This window comes from Hylobates moloch, unplaced genomic scaffold, assembly GCF_009828535.3.
Source record: "Hylobates moloch isolate HMO894 unplaced genomic scaffold, HMol_V3 SCAFFOLD_1, whole genome shotgun sequence".
In the NCBI taxonomy this organism is placed as follows: Eukaryota; Metazoa; Chordata; class Mammalia; order Primates; family Hylobatidae; genus Hylobates; species Hylobates moloch.
Genome location: NW_026652276.1, coordinates 230111146 through 230132884, shown reverse-complemented (window position 1 = coordinate 230132884; position 21739 = coordinate 230111146). Strand labels below are relative to the sequence as shown.

Sequence of the window (21739 nt, the reverse complement as noted above, 5' to 3'; positions counted from 1 at the left end):
ACCTGGGAGGCAGAGGTTGCGGTGAGCCAAGACTGTGCCACTTCACTCCAGCCTGGGCAACAGAGGGACTCTGTCTCCAAAAAACTAAAAATAAAAGTGCTGAAGGCAAAAAGCTTTCATCCTAGAATAATATATCCAGCAAAAATATCCTTCAAACATAAAGGAAAAATGAAGATTTTCTCAGACAAACAAAAGCTGAGAGATTTCATCAACACCAGTCCTGTCCTACAAGAAATGCTAAAGGGAGTATTTCAATCAGAAAGAAAAGGACATTAATAAGCAATTTAAAAAAAACATCTGAAGGTACAAAACTCACTGGTAATAGTAAGTACACAAACAGAATATTATAATACTGTAATTGTACTGTGTAAGCGACTCATATCTCGAGTAGAAAGTCTAAAGATGAACCAATTTTTTTTTTTTTTTTTTTTGAGACGGAGTCTCAGTGCAATGGTGTGATCTTGGCTCACTGCAACCTCTACCTCCCAGGACTATATGCCAATAAATTGAAAAACCTAGAAGAAATGATAAATTCCTAGACATAGACAACCTACCAAGATTCAACCATGAAGAAATCCAAAACCTCACCAGACCAATAATAAAATCATGCATGCTAAATGAACCGATTTTTAAAAACTACAACTTTTCAAGACATAGACAGTACCAGATGATATAAATAGAAACAACAAAAAGTTAAAAAGCAGGGGGATGTAGTTAGAGTTTTTATTAGTTTTTTTTTTTACTTTTTTTTTTTGCAGTTTGTTTCTTTTTAATCCTTGTTAAGCTATCATCAGTGTAAAATAATGGGTTATAAGATATTCTCTGCAAACTTCATGGTAACTTAAAACAGATACACAAAAAATAAAAAAGAAGAAATTAAAATGAACGGACAGATGGATGGAAGGACCATGAAACATCTAGAAAACAAATAACAAAATAGTAGAAGAGAATTCTTACTTACCAATAAAAACATTGAATGTAAATGGTCTAAACTCCAATCAAAAGGCACAGAGTGTCTGAATAAATAATAAAACAAGACCCAATGATCTGTTGCCTAAAGAAATGCACTTTACCTATAAAGACACATGTGCACTGAAAATAAAGGGATAGAAAAACTACTGCATGCAAACAGAAACCAAAAAAGAGTAGGAGTAACTAGACTTATATCAGACCAAACAGATTTTCAGACGAAACTATAAAAAGAGACAAAGAAGTTCACTGTATAATGCTAAAGGGATAAATTTAGCAAAAGGATATATTAATAACATTATAAATATATACGCACCCAATCCGGAGCGCCTAGATATATAAAGCAAATACTATTAGAGCTAAAAGAGAAACAGACCCCAATACAATAATAACTGGCTTCTCTGACATCCCACTTTCAGCACTGGACAGATCATTCAGAAAGAAAACCAACAGAGAAACACTGGACTTAATCTGCACTATAGACCAAATGAACCTAAAGACATTCACGGAACATTTCATCCAGCGGCTGCAAAATACACTTTTTTCTTCTCAGCACATGGATCATTCTCATGGACAGACGGTATGTTAGGCCACAAAACAAGTTCTTAAAAATTCAAAAAATTGAAATCATACCAGGTATCTTCTCTGACTACAATGGAATAAAGCTAGAAATCAGTAACAAGCAGAACTTTGGAAACTATGTAAACACATGGAAATTAAGTAATATGTTCCTGAATGGCCAATGGGTCAATAAAGAAATTAAGGAGAATATTAAGAAATTTTTTGAGGCTAGCTTACACCTGTAATTCCAGCGCTTTGGGAGGGCAAGGTGGGGGAACCGTTTGCATCCAGGAGTTTGAGACTACTCTAGGCAACATAGCAAGACCCCATCTCTACAAAAAAACATAAAATTAGCCAGGTATGGTGGCACACACCTTTAGTCCCAGTTATTTGGGAGGCTAAGGTAGGAGGATTGCTTGAGCCTAGGAGGACAAAGCTGCAGTAAGCTGTGATCACACCACTGCACTCAGCCTAGGCAACAGGGCAAGACCCTGTCTGAAAAAAAAAAAAAAAAAGAGGAAGAAAGAAAGAAAGAAATGCTTTAAAAGAAATGAAAATAGAAACATGACATATCAAATTGACCTATGGTACTTATGAGATACAGCAAAGCAATACTAAGACAAAAGTTTACAGCAGTAAGTGCCTCTATTAAAGAAGTAGAAAAACTTCAAATAAACAACCTAATCATGCATGCTAAAAAATCAGAAAAGTAAGAGCAAACCAAACCCCAAATTAGTGGAAAAACAATAAAGATCGGAACATAAATAAATAAAATTGAAACAAAAAACAATACAAAAGATCAATGAAATGAAATGTTGATTTTCTGAAAAGATAAAATCGACAAATCTTTAGCCAGACTAAGAAAAAGAGGACCCAAATAAATCAGAGATAAAAAAGATATTACAACTAATACTGCAGAAATTCAAAGGATCATTAGAGACTATTATGAACAACCATATGCCAATAAATTGAAAAACCTAGAAGAAATGAATAAATTCCTAGACATATACAACCTACCAAGATTCAACCATGAAGAAATCCAAAACCTCAACAGACCAATAACAAGTAATGAGATCAAAGTTGCAATAAAAAGCCTCCCAGCAAAGAAAAGCCAGGGACGTAATGGCTTCACTGCTGAATTTTACCAAACATTTAAAGAGGAATTCATACCAATGCTATTCAAACTATTCTGAAAAATAAAGGAGGAGAGAATATTTCTAAACTCATTCTATGAGGCCAGTATTACCCTGACACCAAAACCAAACAAAGACACATCTGAAAAAGAAAGCTACAGGCCAATATCCTGATGAACATTGATGCAAAAATCCTCAACAAAATACTAGCAAACCAAATTTAACAACACATTAAAAAGATCTTTCATCATGACCAAGTGGGATTTATCCCACGCAGGGATGGAAGAATCATTCAACCTCTGCAAATCAATGAATGTGATACATCTTACCAACAGAACAAAGAACGAAAACCACAGGATCATTTCAATTGATGCTAAAAAAGCATTTGATAAAATTCAACATACTTTCATGATTAAAAAAATCCAAAAAATGGGTACAGAAGGAATATACTTCAACACCATAAAAGCCATATACAACAGATGCACAGCCAGTATCATATGGAACAGGGGAAAAACTGAAAGCCTTTCCTCTAAGATCTGGAACAAGATAAGGATGAACAAGATAAGGATGCAATTTCACCACTGTTATTCAACATAATCCTGGAAGTCCTAGCTAGAGCAGACAAGAGAAAGAAATAAAGAGCATCCACAATGGGAAGGAAGAAGTTAAATTATCCTTGTTTGCAGACTATATGATTTTATATTTAGAAAAACCTATGCCAGGCGCGGTGGCTCATGCCTGTAACCCCAGCACTTTGGGAGGCCAAGGCGGGCGGATCACCTGAGGTCAGGAGATCGAGACCATCCTGGCTAACACAGTGAAATCCCGTCTCTACTGAAAAAAAACACAAAAAAATTAGCCGGGCGTGGTCGCGGGCGCCTGTAGTCCCAGCTACTCAGGAGGCTGAGGCAGGAGAATGGCGTGAACCTGGGAAGCGGAGCTTGCAGTGAGCCAAGATCGCGCCACTGCACTCCAGCCTGGGCAACAGAGCAGAACTCCATCTAAAAAAAAAAAAAGAAAAGAAAAACCTAAAGACTCCACCAAAAAAACCTATTAGAACCGATAAATTCAGCAAAGTTGCAGCATACAGAATCAACATACAAAATCGGTAGCCTTTTTATATGCCAACAGTGAGCAATCTGAAAAAGAAATCAAGAAAATAATCCCATTTACAATAGCTATAAATAATATAAAATACCTAGGAAAAAACTTAACAAAAGAAGTAAAAGTGTCTAGAACGAAAATTATGAAACATTAATGCAAGAAATTGAAGAGGACACAAAAAAATGGAAAGATATTCCATGTTCATAGATTAGAAGAATGAATTAGTTATAATGTCAACACTACACAAAGCAATCTACAGACTCAATGCAATTCCTATCAAAATATCAAAGACATTCTTCACAGAAAAAATAATCCTAAAGTTTATACAGAACCGTGAAAAACCTGAAATAGCCAAAGCCATCCTAAGCAAAAGGAACAAAACTGGAGGAATCTATTACCTGACTTCAAATTATACTACAGATCTACGGTAACCAAAACAGCATGGTAATGGCATAAAAACAGACAAATAGAACAATAGAATAGAAGAGGGAACCCAGAAATAAACCCATACATCTACAGCAAACTCATTTTTGACAAAGGTGTCAAGAACACATATTAGGCCAGGTGCAGTGGCTCACGCCTGTAATCCCAACACTTTGAGAGGCCAAGGTGGGTGGATCACCTGAGGTCAGCAGTTCAAAACCAGCCTGACCAATATGGTGAAACCCCGTCTCTATTAAAAATACAAAAATTAGCCGGGAGTGGTGGCAGGCGTCTGTAGTCCCAGCTACTCATGAGGCTGAGACAGAAGAATTGCTTGAACCCACGAGGCAGAGGTTGCAGCAAGCCAAGATTGTGCCACCACATTCCAGCCTGGGTGACAGAGTGAAACTCCATCTCAAAAAAGAAAAGAAAAGAAAAAAAAAGAACATATATTGGAATAAGGACAGTTATTTCAATAAATGGTGCCAGGAAAACTGAATATCCATACGCAGAAAAATAAAACTAAACTGCTATCTCTCATCATATACAAAAATCAAATCAAAATAGATTAAAAACTTAAATATAAGACCTCAAACTATCAAACTACTACAAGAAAACATTCGGGAAACTCTCCAGGACATTGGTCTAGGGAAAGATTTGAGTAATACCCTAAAGCACAGACAACCAAAGCAAAAAATGAACAAATGGGATCACATCAAGTTAAAAATCTTCTGCACAGCAAAGGAATCAATCAACAAAGTGAAAAGACACCCCACAGAATGGGAAAAAATATTTGCAAACTATTCATCTGACAAGGGATTCATCACCATAATATCTAAGGGGCTCAAACAAATCTATAGGAAAAAATCTAATAACCCAATTAAAAAATAATCTGATTAAAAATGGGCAAAAGATCTGAATAGATATTTCTCAAAAGACCAGCTTGGGCATGGTGGCCCATGCCTGTAATCTCAGTGCTTTGGAAGGCTGCGACAGGAAGATTGCTCAAGTCCAGGAGTTCAAGACCAGCCTGGACAACATGGCAAAACTCCATCTCTACAAGAAATACAAAACTTAGCTGGGCGTGGTGACACATGCCTTTAGTCCCAGCTACTTGGAGGCTGAGGTGGGAGAATGGGTTGAACCCAGGAGATTGGGTTGCAGTGAGCTCTGATTGTGCCACTGCACTCCTGTCACATCTGGATAACAGAGTGAGACCCTGCCTCAAAAAAAAAAAAAGTACAAATGGCAAACAGGTATATGAAAAGGTGCTCAACATAATCGATCATCAGAGAAATGCAAATCAAAACTACAATGACATATCATCTCATCCCAGTTAAGATGTCTTTTATCCAAAAGACAGGCAATAACACATGCTGGTGAGAATGTGCAGAAAAGGGAACCCTCATACACTGTTGGTGGGAATGTAAATTAGTGCAACCACTATGGAGAACAGTATAGAGGTGCTTCAGAAAAACTAAAAGCAGAATTACCACATGACCCAGAAACCCCATTGCTAAGTATATACCCAAAAGAAAGGAAATCAGTGTATCAAAGAGGTATCTGCACTCCCATGTTTATTGCAGCATTATTCACAATAGTCAAGATTTGGAATCAACCTAAGTGTCCATCAACAGACAAATGGACAGAGAAAATGTACATATACACAATAGAGTAATATTCTGCTATAAAAAAAGAATGAGATCCTGTCATTTGCAACAACATGGGTGGAACTGGAGGACATTATGTTAAGTGAAATAAGCCAGGCACAGAAAGACAAACTTTGCAGGCTCTCATTCATTTGTGGGAGCTAAAAAGTAAAACAATTGAACTCATGGAGACAGAGAAGTTGAATGATGGTTACCGAAGGCTAGGAAGGGTTGGGGGAAGGTGTGAGGGGGGAAGTAGAGATGGTTAACGGGTAAAAAATATACTTAAATAGAATGAATAAGATCTAGTATGTGACAGCATAACAGGGTGACTACAGTCAACAATAATTTAATTGTAATTTTATAATAACTAAAAGAGTATAATTGGAATGTTTATAACACAAATAAATAATAAATGCTTGAGGTAATGAATATCCCATTTACCCTGATGTCATTATTACACATTGTATGCCTGTATCAAAATATCTCATGTACCCCATAAATATGTACACCTACTATGTCCCCATAAAAATTAGAGATTAAAATAGAAAGAGTTCTAAAGGAAAAAAAAAAACTCATCCACACTCAGTAAGAGAGGTGCCATTAAAACTACACTGACACACTTCTTACTATTAGACTGAAAAGAATCCTACAAGTTTGCCCACATCCTCTGTTGGCAAGAGAACCTTTTTCACAACACAGACTAGAATGCAAATGATACGAGCCCTATGAAGGGGAATTTGGAGATAAATTCTCCCCAAATAACATATTCATTTACCTTTTGACCCAGAAATCCAACTTCCAGGATTACATCTCAAAGATACATTGGGGCCAGGCACAGTGGCTCATATGTAATCTCAACACTTTGGGAGGCTGAGGAGGATGGATCACTTGAGGTCAGGAGTTAGAGACCAGCCTGGCCAACATGATGAAACCCTGTCTCTGCTAATACAAAAATTAGCCAGGCGTGGTGGCGCACACCTGTGGTCCCAGCTACTCCAGAGGCTGAGGCTCGAAAATCATGTGAACCCAGGAGTCAGGGATTACAGTGAGACAAGGTCGTGCCACTGCACTCCAGCCTGGGCGATAGAGCAAGACTCCGTCTCAAAAAAAAAAAAAAAAACCAAAGAACATTAAATTTGAATTAGAAATATCCATGTATAAACTCATGATTTCTTTTTTCTTTCCAAAAATATGTATTTTCTGAACAGGCCTAGAAGTAGTGCCAAAAATCAGCAACAATTAACACTCACATTGTAATCTCTAAATACCACTCTTCACCAAAAGAAATAAAAAATCCAGAGACATTTTGATTCCAGGTCTGGAGCAAGAAACACACACATAAATCTGGCACACCTTGTGGTGTCTGAAGGCCACTGAGGTCACATCAGAATAACCTATGGGCCAACTTAAAAAAGAGGCTCCCACTAGCTAAAGATGGGACGGTTTAAGCAGGAAAATCATGGCTGCAAAGGCCTAGCACATATGAAATATCCAACCATCTGTGAAGTCATAATAACACTCAGGAAAAAAAAGAAGCCCAAGTCAAGGGTCACCTTTGGAGGCTACTAAGGCAGCCACTCTTCATTCATTCTGAAACTGATAAAGGAAAGAATTAAGCATCCATTCTGCCTTTTCAGTGCAGACTGAATTTCAGGGTAACTAAAAAAGCTGACTAGCATTTTGGGAGGCCAAAGTAGGTGGACTGCTTGAGCCCAGGAGTTTGAGACCAGCCTGGGCAATATAGTGAAACTCTGTCTTTACAAAAAAATACAAAAATTAGCCGGATATGGTGGCATGCACCTGTAGTGTGACTAAAAAAAAAAAAGCAATGGTGAAAAGACTCCCTATTCAATAAATGTTGCTGGGGTAACTAGGTAGACATGTGCAGAAGAATGAAGCTAGACCCCTACCTTTCACCATATACAAAAAGTAACTCAAGATGGATTAAAGATTTAAATGTAAGACCTCAAATTATAAAAATTATAGAATAAAACCTAGGAAATCCCTCCTTGATACTGCCCTTGGCAAAGAATTTTTGGCTAAGTCCTCAAAAGCAACTGCAACAAAAACAAAAATTGACAAGTGGCACCTAATTAAACTAAAGAGCTTCTGCACAGCAAAAGAAACTACCAACAGAGTAAACTGACAACCTACAGAATGGGAGAAAATATCTGGAAACTATGCATCTGACAAAGGTCTAACATCCAGCATCTATAAGGAACTTAAATCAACAAGCAAAAAATGAGCAAAGGACATGAACAGACATTTCTTAAAAGAAGACATGCAAGCAGCCAACAGACATGAAAAAATGCTCACCATCACTAATCATCAGAGAAATGTAAATCAAAACCATAATGAGATACCATCTCACACCAGTCAGAATGGCGATTATTAACAACTCAAAAACCATCAGATAGGCCAGGCATGGTGGCTCACGCCTGTAATCCCAGCACTTTGGGAGGCCGAGGCGGGCGGATCACGAGGTCAGGAGATCGAGACCATCCTGGCTAGCACGGTGAAACCCTGTCTCTACTAAAAATACAAAAAATTAGCCGGGCCCGGTGGCGGGCACCTGTAGTCCCAGCTACTCGGGAGGCTGAGGCAGGAGAATGGCGTGAACCCGGGAGGCGGAGCTTGCAGTGAGAGGAGATCGCGCCACTGCACTCCAGCCTGGGCGACAGAGCGAGACTCCGCCTCAAAAAAAAAAAACCATCGGCCGGGCGCGGTGGCTCACGCTTGTAATCCCAGCGCTTTGGGAGGCCGAGGCGGGCGGATCACGAGGTCAGGAGATCGAGACCACGATGAAACCCCGTCTCTACTAAAAAAAATACAAAAAAATTAGCCGGGCGTGGTGGCGGGCGCCTGTAGTCCCAGCTACTTGGAGAGGCTGAGGCAGGAGAATGGCGTGAACCCAGGAGGCGGAGCTTGCAGTGAGCCGAGATGCGCCACTGCACTCCAGCCTGGGCGACAGAGCGAGACTCCATCTCAAAAAAAAAAATAAAAAAAATAAAAACCATCAGATGCTGGTGAGGCTGCAGAGAAAAGGGAATGCCTATATACACTGTTGATGGGAATGTAAGTTAGTTCGGCCACTGTGGAAAGCAGTTTGAAGATTTCTCAAGGGACTTAGAACAGAGCTACCATTTGACCCAGCAATCTTGTTACTGGGTATATACCCAAAGGAAAATAGATCACTATACCAAAAATATACATGCACACCTATGTTCATCACAATGTTATTCACAATAGCAAAGACATGGAATCAACCTGGGTGTCCATCAGTGGTGGACTGAATAAAGAAAATGTGGTACATCTACACCATGGAATACTACATAGCCATAAAAATGAATGAAATCATGTCCTTTGCAGTAACATGAAGCTGAAGGCCATAATCCTAAGGGAACTAATGCAAGAACAGAAAACCAAATATTCCATGTTCTCACTTATAACTGAGACCTAAACAATGAGCACACATTGACATAACCTGGCAAAAACAGACACTGTGGACTACAGGGGGAAGGGAAAGAGGGGAGAATGGATTGAAAAACTTGGGTACTATGCTCACTACCTGGGCACAATATACCCATATAACAAACCTGCAGGTGTACGCCTATATCCAAATTAAAAGTTGAAATTTTTTTAAAAAGTACTCAGTTGTACACTTTAACAGGTGAATTATATAGCATATGAATTGTATCTCTATAACGCTGTTGAAAAAGACTGGGGGGATTTTCACAAGTTTTTTTTACATACTTCAGAGACATAAACCAAATATAAAGTGTGGACTAGAGTATATTACAATTAGGATCCAAAGACCTATAGAAAACGTTTTTGAGACAACTGGGGAAAACAAAACAAAGGTAGGTATTAGATGGTATTAGATGATATCCTGATATTCTGCGGGTGTGACCATGGTATTGTGGTCATTGTTCAGGAAACGGGAAAAAACAGATGGATGAAGCGAATGTGGCAAAACCCAGCAGAGTGTTGAGTTTGGGTGACGATCATTTGGAGATTCACTGTGCTATTCCACTTTATTAAAATTTAATTGAAAAAAAAAAAAGCCCCCCAGAGGATTGTGATGTGCAGTCCCCTTTGGAACCACTGTCCTATGTACCAGCTACAAGGACAGGGCATGCCTGGCCCTCCTACCAAAGGCCACGTACACAAATGGGAGCCAGCACACGACAGGCCTTCCTGCCACAGGCTGGGGTTGTGGGACTGCAATGGGGGGCACAAGCAATAGCCAGGACATGGACACACCTGAAGATGCCAGGAGGCAGCAGTGCTGCTGGTGGAGGTTATTACTATTAATAAGTCCCCATTATTTTTTTTTTTTTTTTAGACGAAGTCTTGCTCTGTCACCCAGGCTAGGGCGCAGTGGCGCAATCTCGGCTCACTGCAAGCTCCGCCTCCCAGGTTCTCGCCATTCTCCTGCCTCAGCCTCACGAGTAGCTGGGACTACAGGCGCCCGCCACCACACCCGGCTAATTATTTGTATTTTTACTAGAGACGGGGTTTCACCATGTTAACCAGGATGGTCTCGATCTCCTGACCTCATGATCCGCCCATCTCAGCCTACCAAAATGCTGGGATTACAGGCATGAGCCACTGCGCCCGGCCAGTCCCCACTATTATAAAGTGATCAGTATGTACATGCTTAACATTTATCATTCGGTCATCACAACCACGTAACGTGAGTGTGATGGTCCATCTCCGACAGATATAGAAACCCTATGGCTCTAAGCCTGCCACCCACTCCTGCCCAGGGTGGCCTTGTACAGAGTGGTCCCACTTTGGGTTAATGGTCTATGCTCCCTTCCTGCCCTCCCTGATTGTCTGGGAAGCCCGAGAGGGTAGGCGATGGTGCAGCTAGCCCCTGGTGCCCCACCCCCCTACATCTTGCTCCTATACTTACCAGTGTCCGACATCCTTGGATGCCCCACCTCTACTTCATTCCCCTTCTCCTGGCCCCACCGGTCAGGACAAGGCTCCTCTCCCCTCTCTAACCGGGTGAGGATGTCCGGTTTGGAGATGGCATAATCTGTGCACAGAACAAGAAATGAGGAAGAGCTGGACCCCCAGATGCCCACAGAGATGCAGAGATGCCCAAAGTACCAAAAGCCAAAGCAAAGACACAGACAACCTGTGGACAGAGGCCCAGATCCTCCCTCCATGGCCTTACCCAGGGAGACCAGAGTCTCATAGTTGCCCCTCATCACGTGCTTATAGAGCTCCTTCTGCCAGTCCTCCAGCTTGCCCCACTCCAGCTCAGAGAAATACACGGCCACATCATCGAAGGTCACAGGCACCTGGAACCATAAGTGTCGCACTCACTCACCCACATGTTCACAGGCTCAGCCCCTCGAGCTCCCCCACCCCAGGGTGTCCCGGTGCTACCTTGGGGGCCTCCCCCTTGCTGCCCGGGGGCAGCCGTAAGATCCAGAAGTTCCTGTTGCGCAGCAAGTTCTCCACATTCTCCAGCCGCCTCTGCAGCAGCCCATACTCCTGCAGCAGGGTCCCCAGAACGGCCCACTTGCCCTCCAGCTGGTTCCCGAACTCCACAGCTGTCTTCTCGCAGTCGGCCAGCTTCTTCTCAGCTGTCCCTGTGCGCCCCTCCAGAGTCAGCAAGCGGGTCAGGCAGGAATCCACCTTCTTCTCCAAGGCCTGAATGGCGGCCACCACCGTCCACAGTGTGATTTCCGTGGAGTAGAGGTACGAGTTCTTCTCAGCAGCTGGCTGGGGCAAGGGTGTCGAAGGACTCTGGTCCTCTGTGTGCTTGTCTGTCTCTGGGACCTGCTCACAAGAAGAGAAAAGAGAGATGTTATGAGAATTACACAATCAAAACTTCCACCTCAAAAACACACTTCAGAAATGACACCTGCCATGGTAAAGTCCCATCTGGGCTCCTGAGTTAGCAGCAGACTGGGGGGAGACGGAGAGGCTAGGGTATCAGTTAGGAATCCAGCCTAACTGATACAAGACATAGTGGTGGACCAACGTGTCAGCAAGTGGGAAAGTGGAAAAAAAACAGCCCCAGCTCCTGTCCTATACACTAGCTATGGAGACAGGGCATGCCCCACAGGCTTGAGCAACCACGTGCAGCCTCAAACAAGTGACTCCCCTTCTTGGGTCTCGGTCTCCTCTTCTAAAAATGAAGGGACAAGGCTTTGTGGCACAGAGAACATGACTCTCCAGTGGACAGCCCAGGTGCAACTCAGCTCTGCCACTCACAAGCTGGCCAACTGTGGGCAAGGTGTTTTCAACAGCTTCCAACTTCCCTTCCCTATCTAGAAAATGGAGATAATAATAGTACCTATACAATAGCACTGACAGAATTAAGAAAAATCTGTGTACAAAGCACTTAGTACAACGGGTAGCACAGCACAGATAATAAACATGAGCCCCATGTTGCAGGGCTAAGATGACGATGACTGCTATGGAATGAATGTTTGTGTCTCCCTCAATATCCATCTGCTGAAGCATTAATCCCCAATATGTGGTATTTGGAGGTGGAGCTTCTGGGAGGCAATTAGGCCATGAAGGCAGAGCCCTCATAAATAGGATTAGTGCCCTTGTAAGAGGAGACACAAGGGAGATGATCTTGCTGTATGCCATGTAAGGATACAAAGAGAAGGCAGCCGTCTGCAAACCAGGAAAAGAGCCCTGCCGGGAACCAAGTGAGGCAGCCTGAGCAGACTGAGACAATGACAGTGATTATGGTGATGGTTCCAGCTCAGGGATATGGTATAAATAGTTCATATGGCCTTTTTTTAACCTCCACCTCTTTTATTCCATTGTCCTTCAGTGCCTTGGAAAAAGCTTCTCAAGTGCCTCAGCTTACCCTGGTATCTGATTCACAATCTCTTACTGTGCATGTGCAATGGGCACAGTCCTGGTTGGTGCTGCTAAAAGCCTTGTTGGAGAGACAAATCAATATCTCACTCCTCAATTTCATTCATCCTTCACGGTTAAATCACCATCAGGTCCTAACTTCCAAAATTACCTCAAATCCATCCATGTTTCTCCTTCTCCATTGCCAGTGCCTAGTCCAAGTTCCCATCACCTTGCTTGGCCTGGGCCACTGCGGTCCTGCCCACCTGATTTCCCCACTTCCAGCCTTCTCCCCCAGTTCCAGCCTTCTCCCCGACAATACACTTTCCACAGAATAATTGTTAATCTTTTTTTTTTTTTTTGAGACACAGTCGTGCTCTGTCGCCCAGGCTGGGGTACAGTGGCGCAATCTCGGCTCACTGCAACCTCCACCTCCCAAGCTCAAGCAATTCTCCTGCCTCAGCCTCCCGAGTAGCTAGGACTACAGATGCCCACCACCACACCCAGCTGATTTTTGTATTTTCAGTAGAGACAGGCTTTCACCATATTGGCCAGGCTGGTCTGAAACTCCTGACCTTGTGATCCACCCGCCTCAGCCTCCCGAAGTGCTGGGATTACAGGAGTGAGTCAGTGAGTCACCGCTCCTGGCCTGGTAATCTTTTAAAAACACAAATAGATCATTTCAGTCCCCTGCTTAAAACTCTTCGATAGCTTCCCAGTGTACCTGGCATAAGATCTAGACTTCTTCATGGCCCAGCCGACCTCTCTTGACCTTGAGCCATCCAGTTCCTGCCGTGCTCCAGCCATGCCAGCTTCCTGTGGATTCCAAGGACCCACCCGGCCCTCCTCCAACTTCACATCAGCTCTCAATATGCATCCTCTATATGCCTGGGTCTCTCTCGTCTTTAAGATTCTAGCTTAGACAACGCATCCTAGAGACTTTCACTGCCCCTTCCTCCTTAGCACTAGTAATTTATAATTGCTTCATTCATTCAATAACAATTGCTGAACACCTATCATAGTAAATGTACGATGAAGATGAAGAAAAAACTGATGTGGTTCTTCCTTCTCCAGGAGAAAAATTCTGTATAGGAATACTTATAAACAACAACAGTGTGATAGGATGGGTTAACAAGAGTCCAGGGCAAATCTGTCCCTTTTGGGGAGTTTTTTGGGATCTCAAGTGCTGCAAGAAGGGAGGAGCAGGTGGACAGGAGTGATCTGAAAGGTAGAGAAGCAGTGAGCCCCAGGTTAGGAGGAGTGGATGATGTCACCTTCTAGGGCCCCCTCTTCCCAGGGAACAGGGCTATAAACCTGCAGAATCCCCAACGCTTTTTCTCTCCCTTGCACTCAGGGAACCCAAAAAGAAGCTCAGCACACTCACTAAGAGGAGGGAGAGGAAGTTCTACTTTAATAAAAGTATCCAGAAAAATCAAGGTTTCAAAACCTTCACTGAGGTGTATTAATAATAGTAGGTATCATCTATTGAGCTCTTTACAAGCGTTTTCCAGTATGTCAAAAATGGCCAAAGGATTATAATCTCCCAATTGGACATATTGCACTATATCAAACCAACATTCTAAAATCTGCTAAACTGGCCTAGCTTATATAGATGAAGATGACAAAAAAACTGATGTGATTCTTCCTTCTCCAGGAGAAAAATTCTGTATAGGAATACTTATAAATACAGTTTATTCTTATGAATAAACTTATTCATATAGATACATATCTGGACAGATAGATAGACAGTTAGATAGATATAAATGAGACAGGCACCTGCGCCTGTAATCCCAGCTACTTGGGATTGGGAGGCTGAGGCAGAATACCTTGAACCCAGGAGGCAGAGGCAGAGGTTGCAGTGAGATGAGATCCTGCCACTACACTCCACCCTGGGTGAGAGTGAGACCCTGTCTAAAAATAAATAAATAAATAAATACACACACACACACACACACACACACACACACACACATATATAAAATTTTTTAATTAAAAAATTTTTAAATGGCCGGGCGTGGTGGCTCTCGTCTGTAATCCCAGCACTTTGGGAGGCCGGAACGGGCAGATCACGAGGTCAGGGGTTCGAGACCAGCCTGGGCAACTAGTGAAACCCAGTCTCTACCAAAAATAGAAAAATTAGCCAGGCGTGGTAGCAGGCGCCTGTAGTCCCAGCTACTTGGGAGGCTGAGGCAGGAGAATCCCTTGAAGCCGGGAGGCGGAGCTTGCAGTGAGCCGAGATCGTGCCACTGCACTCCAGCATGCACAACAGAGCGAGACTCCCTCTCAAAAAAAAAAATTAAATAAAATCTGCAATCTCTCTTGTAAACGACACAATCTTTCTCTTTGGCAAAAGTAGAATATGAGACGTTTTAAAGTGTCTAATTCCAAAATCCCTGCCCCGGTGTGAGGCTCCCGCCTCTAATAGATGCGTGATCCTGGGCCTGTCCCTTCCCATGTCAGCCTCCGCTACTGTCCCGTGGGGCTGGCGGCCCCTGCCCGCCCAGCCTGCTGTGGGGGGGCCGCGAGGCCTCAAATGGGACAATGCTTCTAAGGCGCGGCTTCCTCGTCGCCGAGCGTGGCTCTGGGGCCCGGCCTGGCAGAGGCCGCGGATGGGCCGAATGTCAGTCGCTGACGTCGGGGCCCCGCCCACCGGGCCGCCCGGTCAATGCCTTCGACGCGGGCCGGGCGATGGGCCGGGGGCAACGAGCGTGGAGGCTGCGCACAAGGCCCTCTCACCCGGTGGCCCCGCGCGGCCAGACTCCCTCGCGCGGGCTCACGCGGCGGCGGCCTGGGCCTTCTGGGCGTCCGCGGGGCCGAGGGCGCTTACCCGGGCAGGCGCCGCTTCGGCCATGGCTGCCCGCGTCCCTCGCTGGGTTGCAGTCCCTGGACCCGGCCTGTCGGGCCTGGGGCGGCGCGGCGGCGACGGCGGAAGCGGAGCGGTAGCCGCCTAACCTGGGAGCTACTGCCGAGCGGCCGCCAACTGCGTCCCGAGCCACGTGCCCCGCTGGCCCTTTAAAAAAGAGCTGCACTCGGCGGCCGAGCTTGAGGACGCGCACAGCGCCCCCTGCAGCCCGTAGGACCGCACGCCCGCGGCCGCCGCCCCGCGCCCGCCCGAGGCCTTCAGCGCCCGCGGCGTCCGGGACCCAGGCGCGCCCACCCACCCTCACGCGGGGCGCGGGAGTTGACGCCAGAGCGGGCGTGCCACGGCCTCCAGCCGGGCTGCATCAGGCGTAAACCACTCCCGGGCCAGGGCGGCGCCCAACCTCTCTCTGCGTCCCACGCGGGAGCCGGGAGGGCTGGGGGAAGGAACCGCACTGGAAAGTGCGAAACCTCGCGAGGGAAAGCTGCGTGGGGAACGGGGGCGGCCCTCGCCGGGGCTCCAGTCCGGACCGAGACTCTGTTGCAGCGCCTCCCACGCACCACAGAACTGAGTTGGGGAAAGTAAAAAGGATACGTGTGTACCCAGGGAGAAGCCAGGGAAACTTAGATGAACGATTTAAAGTCTCTTTTAAATTTGACAGAACAAACGTGAAGATTGTAGGATTTTTTTTTTTTTTCCTAAGCCTGCCCTCCCCTCCTGGGGACTCTGGGGTCTCTTCCTCCTCCCAGGCCCGCCTGGTGAAAGTCCTCAGCCACCCACGAGGACCCTTCTATAGCTTTGGTCCAGGCTGAGATCACAGCAAGTGTGAATCAGTCCATCCCTCATTTAGGCCCCGAGGCATCCTGAATAAACCGCAGGACCCATTTTCCTCGGCCTGTGCTGAGGCATATTGAACTAAATGTGCTGTATGCAGTTGAAGCTTTGTTTTCTGTCTTTTCTGCATTTCCCACTCATCTCACAGTCTGTGTCCAACAAGCTGGCAAACTCTTCCCGCTAGAAATCTGCAGTTTTGTTTCTTTCTGTGTTTGGGTTTGTTTGGGGTTTTTTGGTTTTGGTTTTTAGTTTTTTCTTTTTGGGGGGGGGGAGGGTGAGAGGTTATTTTCACAAATATTTGATCCAAGCAAAAGCGTGGTCAACTATCAGAAAAAACACAAACTGATACCCTAAGTAAGGTGCACCCCTAGAATTTGCGGAAAGGTTAGGACGTGTTACTTTAAGGTAACAAATCAAATAAATATTTGGCATTATTCATTTTGGAAATTCTTGTTGAACTATCCCAACCTAAGACACAAACTGCAAATATGCACTAAAGACATTAAGAGCATCCCTAGGATCTTATCAGGGATCAGTCCAATCTATTCAGGATTATAAAATACCTGTAAATGGTGACATTATAGAATAACAGTTAAGGCCCAGTGCAAACAAAGGGTCAGGAAAATGGGCCAGGAGCCGTGGCTCATGCCTGTAATCCCAGCACTTTGGGAGGCTGAGGCAGATGGATCATCTCAGGTCAGGAGTTCGAGACCAGCCTGGCCAACATGATGAAACCCCATCTCTACTAAGAATACAAAAAATTAGCTGGGTGTGGTGGTGAGGTACTCTGGAGGCTGAGGCAGGATAATCGCTTGAATCCAGGAGGCAGAGGTTGCAGTGAGCCGAGATCATGCCATTGCACTCCAGCCTGGGCAACAAGAGCAAAACCCCATCTCAAAACAAAGAAAAGAAAGAAAGGGTCAGGAAAATGGGCTGGAGACAAAAATGTTAGGATTTAATGAGCTCTTGAGGAAAGAGTGCTATAATGTTTGACAGCTAGTCTTCGCTTTTTAGAAAAAAAGTTTCTCTAAGTCAGTGGTACTCGAACTTGAGTGTGCATCATCTTCACTGAGGGTTCTTGTTAAAAATACAGGATGCTAGGCACAAACCTCAACATTTCTAGGTCTGAAGCAGGAGGGGATGAAAGTGATGCGAATTTGCAATTCTAACTAGTTTCCAAGAAATGCTGATTCTATTGGTCTGGTGATCACAGTTCAAAAACCTTGGCACTGTTTATCAGGGTCCCACAGCTACCTCCCATTCCCATGCTTAGATTTTATAAATATATTTAATTAAACGAACACTTTGCACCATAATGTGGTTTCTGAGCAGACCAGCCGGGGTGTCAAGCCAGCTCTGATATAAATTAAAATTACATGGTGGCTTTTTTTTTTTTTAAGACGGAGTTTCACTCTTGTTGCCCAAGGTGAAGTGCAATGGCACGATCTCGGCTCACTGTAACCTCTGCCTCCCAGATTCAAGCGATTCTCCTGCCTCAGCCTCCCAAGTAGCTGGGATTACAGGTGCCTGCCACCAGGCCAGGCTAATTTTTAGTATTTTTAGTAGAGATGGGGTTTCACCATGTTGGCCAGGCTGGTCTCAAACTCCTGACCTCAGGCGATCCACCCACCTCGGCCTCCAAAAGTGCTGGGATTACAGGCATGAGCCACCACGCTCAGCCTACATTCATCTTTGTTAATCTGTCTCTTGTGAGTTTGCTTTTTTGGGGATCAGATTTCCAGGACCTGATTATCTCTGGGTGAACTGACAACATCCAGTGGAGGCCCAATCCGTGGACTAACAAGGGTGACTCCACCTGCAGAAGGTAGGGCTGTCACAATTTGAGGACCACCAAAGTAGTACCTAGGGTCACTCGAGAGGTCAGCACACTCAAGTGCCATTGTCCCCACCAGAACATCCTCAGCCAAGAGATAGGGGCAGGTCGGAGACAGAATTCCTGTGGGTCCCTCATCCTCCAAGCCAGGAATGTAATTTAGATTAGGAGGTGGACCCACACAGAATTATAAAGATGTTAGGAACGGAAGCATTAGTAGAGGGAGACCAGAAGTACAACCAAATCCCCCTTCCTCCATAGAAGCCTTCCCTATTTCAGACAACACCCAGCTCCCTATCCTGTGAACACGCATTATACTTTCTCATTCAGCAAACATTTGCTGAGCACCTATGTGCCGAGCACCTGTGCTGAGAGCTGTGGAGGCTGATAGGAGTAAGACATAGTCCCTCCTGGGGCCAGGCGCGGTGGCTCACACCTGTAATCCCAGCACTTTGGGAGGCCGAGGCAGGTGGATCACGAGGTCAGGAGATCGAGACCATCCTGGCTAACACGGTGAAACCCCGTCTCTACAAAAAATTAGCCGGGCGTGGTGGCAGGCGCCTGTAGTCCCAGCTACTTGGGAGGCTGAGGCAAGAGAATGACCTGAACCTAGGAGGCGGAGGTTGCAGTAAGCCGAGATGGCGCCACTGCACTCCAGCCTGGGCAACAGAGCAAGACTCCATCTCAAAAAAAAAAAAAAAATACACACACACATGGTCCCTCCTTCCCCACAGCATCACATCCTGTGACTGTTTCTTGGTCTTATCTATTGCTCCCTTCCCACTGCAGCTGCACCCAATCAGGTAGGCCCTCACTGGCTCTTCCTTGATCTCACTTGAAACATTCTAACATATCCCAAACCTCACACCCCCCAAAAAAGCACAGTATAATCCTTATTAGCATTCCCAAATCACAGCTAGAATTGTCACTCTTTTGCTCTTCAGCTCCCCATTATCAACCGAATAAAATCCAGACTCCTTGAAGGCTGACCCAACTCTAACGCCCACTACTCTCCTTCTCACACTCCACCCTCCCAAAATTGGATGAACTCCTCTTCTGTACATGTCCCATAATGTCTCCTGACTTGGTCCTGTCACCTCCATTTAGAATGTCCTTCCTCCCATCCTTAAAAGGCCAGTTCAAATACCACCTATCACAAAGTCTTCCCCAGTGTCTCACATCTAAAATAATAGTTCTCTGAATGCTTACAGCCTTTTACCCTCACTTATCTGAAGACATTACTATTCTATCTTATATCCCCTTAGCAGCCTGTAAGTCCAAGAGCAAGATTTATCCCTGTACCCCTCTGTAGAATTCTGCACAGGGAAGATACTCAGATATTTGTGAGTGAACAAACTCTAAGGCAGAATGGAATACTGTCCTCACCTAAGAAAGGGCTGTGCAAAGGTGCAGTAAAGGAAGAAAACTGATTTTGAAAGAACGTAAACTCAATAAGGGCAAAGATCTTCATTTTGTTCATTGATGTGTATTTAAAATAGTGTCTAGATAACAGGGACTCAATATGTATTTGTTCAATGAAAGAAATGGATGAGGGAAGCTTTCACAGAAGGGACTTATAAACCAAAACAGTGAAAAATAGTGTTTGGTTCAGAGAAGGACACTGCAGAGAGAGGGAGAGAGCATGGCTTATTCAGTAAGACAGGAGCCAGACGTGGTGGTTCACAGCTGTAATCCCAGCACTTTGGGAGGCTGAGGCAGAAGGATCGCTTGAGCCCAGGGGTTCAAGATCAGCCTGGGCAACATAGTGGGACCCTGTCTCTACAAAAGGTACAAAAATCAGCTGGGTGTGGTTGGTGCACACCTGTAGTCCCAGCTACTTGGGAGGCTGTGATGGGAGGGTCCACTGAGCCCAAGAGGTCAAGGCTGCAGTGAGCTGTGATGGCACACGCAGCCTGGGCAACAGAGACCCTGTCTCAAAAATTTTTTAAAAAAATGAATGAATGAATGAATGACAGGAAGCCCAGTGTGGCAGCAGCATACAGTAAAAAGGGAAAAATGCAGGGTGATGCAGGTTGTCAGAGTCTTGAGTTCTATACTAAAAAGATTGCTCATTATCAGTAGCTGCTGAAAGCCATTGCAAGGTTTTGAGGAAAGTCTACATCCAGTTGTGTGCAAGGACATTAACTCTGGAATCAAAAATGATGTGACTAAGAGCAGCAGACCTACTGGTTACTGAAAAATTTGGGTGAATGATGACTAGGACCTTAACTGTGGGAACAGGAAGGATAAAAAAGGCAGGATAGATGAGTCACTAACATTTGGCATTTAATTCTTCCCTGCTGACTTCAATCTTTCTAACTTGATCATCCCTGTCCTTCTTACAGTCCATTTCCTGTTTTCTCCTCAGCACCTGGCAGAACAGGCTTTCAGTGGAAGTTGGCAGAAGCAGACAAGAGGCAAATCTTTCGCATACCGTAAGAGAGTGCCTCTGCATGCACGGAATCACCTGGAGAGCTTGCTGAGATGCAGGTTCTGATTCGGGGGTCTAGGTAGAGCCTGAGTCTGCACCATTTCACACTCCTACGGGATGCTGCTGCTGCCAGCAGAGAGCCCACACTTCAGGACATAGAATCCAGCTTTGACACTGAGTTCTTAACTGCAGAAGCACCACCACCCCACAGCCAAGTTTGTGGCTCTGAAGCAAGATGCTCTGGGTTTCCATCACCTCTGCCATCTTACTTCACTTCTCAGGCCTCCTCCCACATCTCATATGGAAAACTAGGTAAAATCATACTCACCACCCAAAACTATGAGGATTTGTTTTCATGGAAATAACTAAAATAGTGCCTAGCACACAAGTATTCAACAAGTGTCAGCAGGAGTCCAATTGCTTGATACAATTATTTCCCAGCCTCAAGGAAAACTTAACTTTATTGGAGAAGTAGGACCATATTCTGTGCTTCGCTTTTCCCCACAACGCAAGGCCCAAGGCTGGTCACATTAAAACGCTCAACAATTGGGAAGTAAGAGTAACTAAGGACAGGACAGAAGGGGTGTCTATAAGGCAAAGACTTGAGGGTAAGACTGCAGAAGAAACTTAGGAAAGAAACTCCAAAGGTTTTCCTGACGAAGCTACTACTGACCTCACACAGTGCCAGCCCTACAAGGATTCCCTCCCTGTTCAGTTTCTGTAACAAGACAATCCCATACCTTATAGCAGGGGCCCTCAATCCCTGGGCTGTGGATCAGTACTGGTCCATGGCCTGTTAGGAACCAGGCCACGCAGCAGGTGAGCTCTGCCTCCTGTCAGATCAGTGGCGCCATTAGATTCTCATAGAATGAACCCTAATGTGAACTGTGCATGTGAGGGATCTAGGTTATGCGCTCCTTATGAGAATCTAATGCCTGATGATCTGAGGTGGAAGTTTCATTCCAAAACCATCCCATCCCCCACCGTCTGTGGAAAACCTGTCTTCCACGAAACCAGTCCTGGTGCCAAAAAGGTTGGGGACCTCTGCCTTATAGCAACCCAAGTTTCCTTCTATCTATTTGTTCCATCTCCCCACGGAAAACT

The 21739-nt window shown here is 44.8% G+C and overlaps 1 protein-coding gene across 3 annotated transcripts in view; it reads right to left on the bottom strand.

Annotated features, from left to right (window-relative positions):
- The window catches only part of ZNF783 (zinc finger protein 783), a 29770-nt gene extending 14044 nt beyond the window's left edge, over positions 1–15726 (bottom strand). For all 3 annotated transcript variants that reach the window (XM_058427713.1, XM_032762083.2, XM_058427702.1), the window contains exons 1-4: positions 15504–15726; positions 11243–11638; positions 11028–11154; positions 10761–10886 (exon numbers count right to left, since the gene is read on the bottom strand). In XM_058427713.1, the coding sequence (XP_058283696.1) occupies positions 10761–10886; positions 11028–11154; positions 11243–11638; positions 15504–15527 (673 nt within the window). In that variant the 5' untranslated portion in view covers positions 15528–15726. The remainder of the gene's footprint in view (positions 1–10760; positions 10887–11027; positions 11155–11242; positions 11639–15503) is intronic.
- Positions 15727–21739: the final 6013 nt, after the last annotated feature.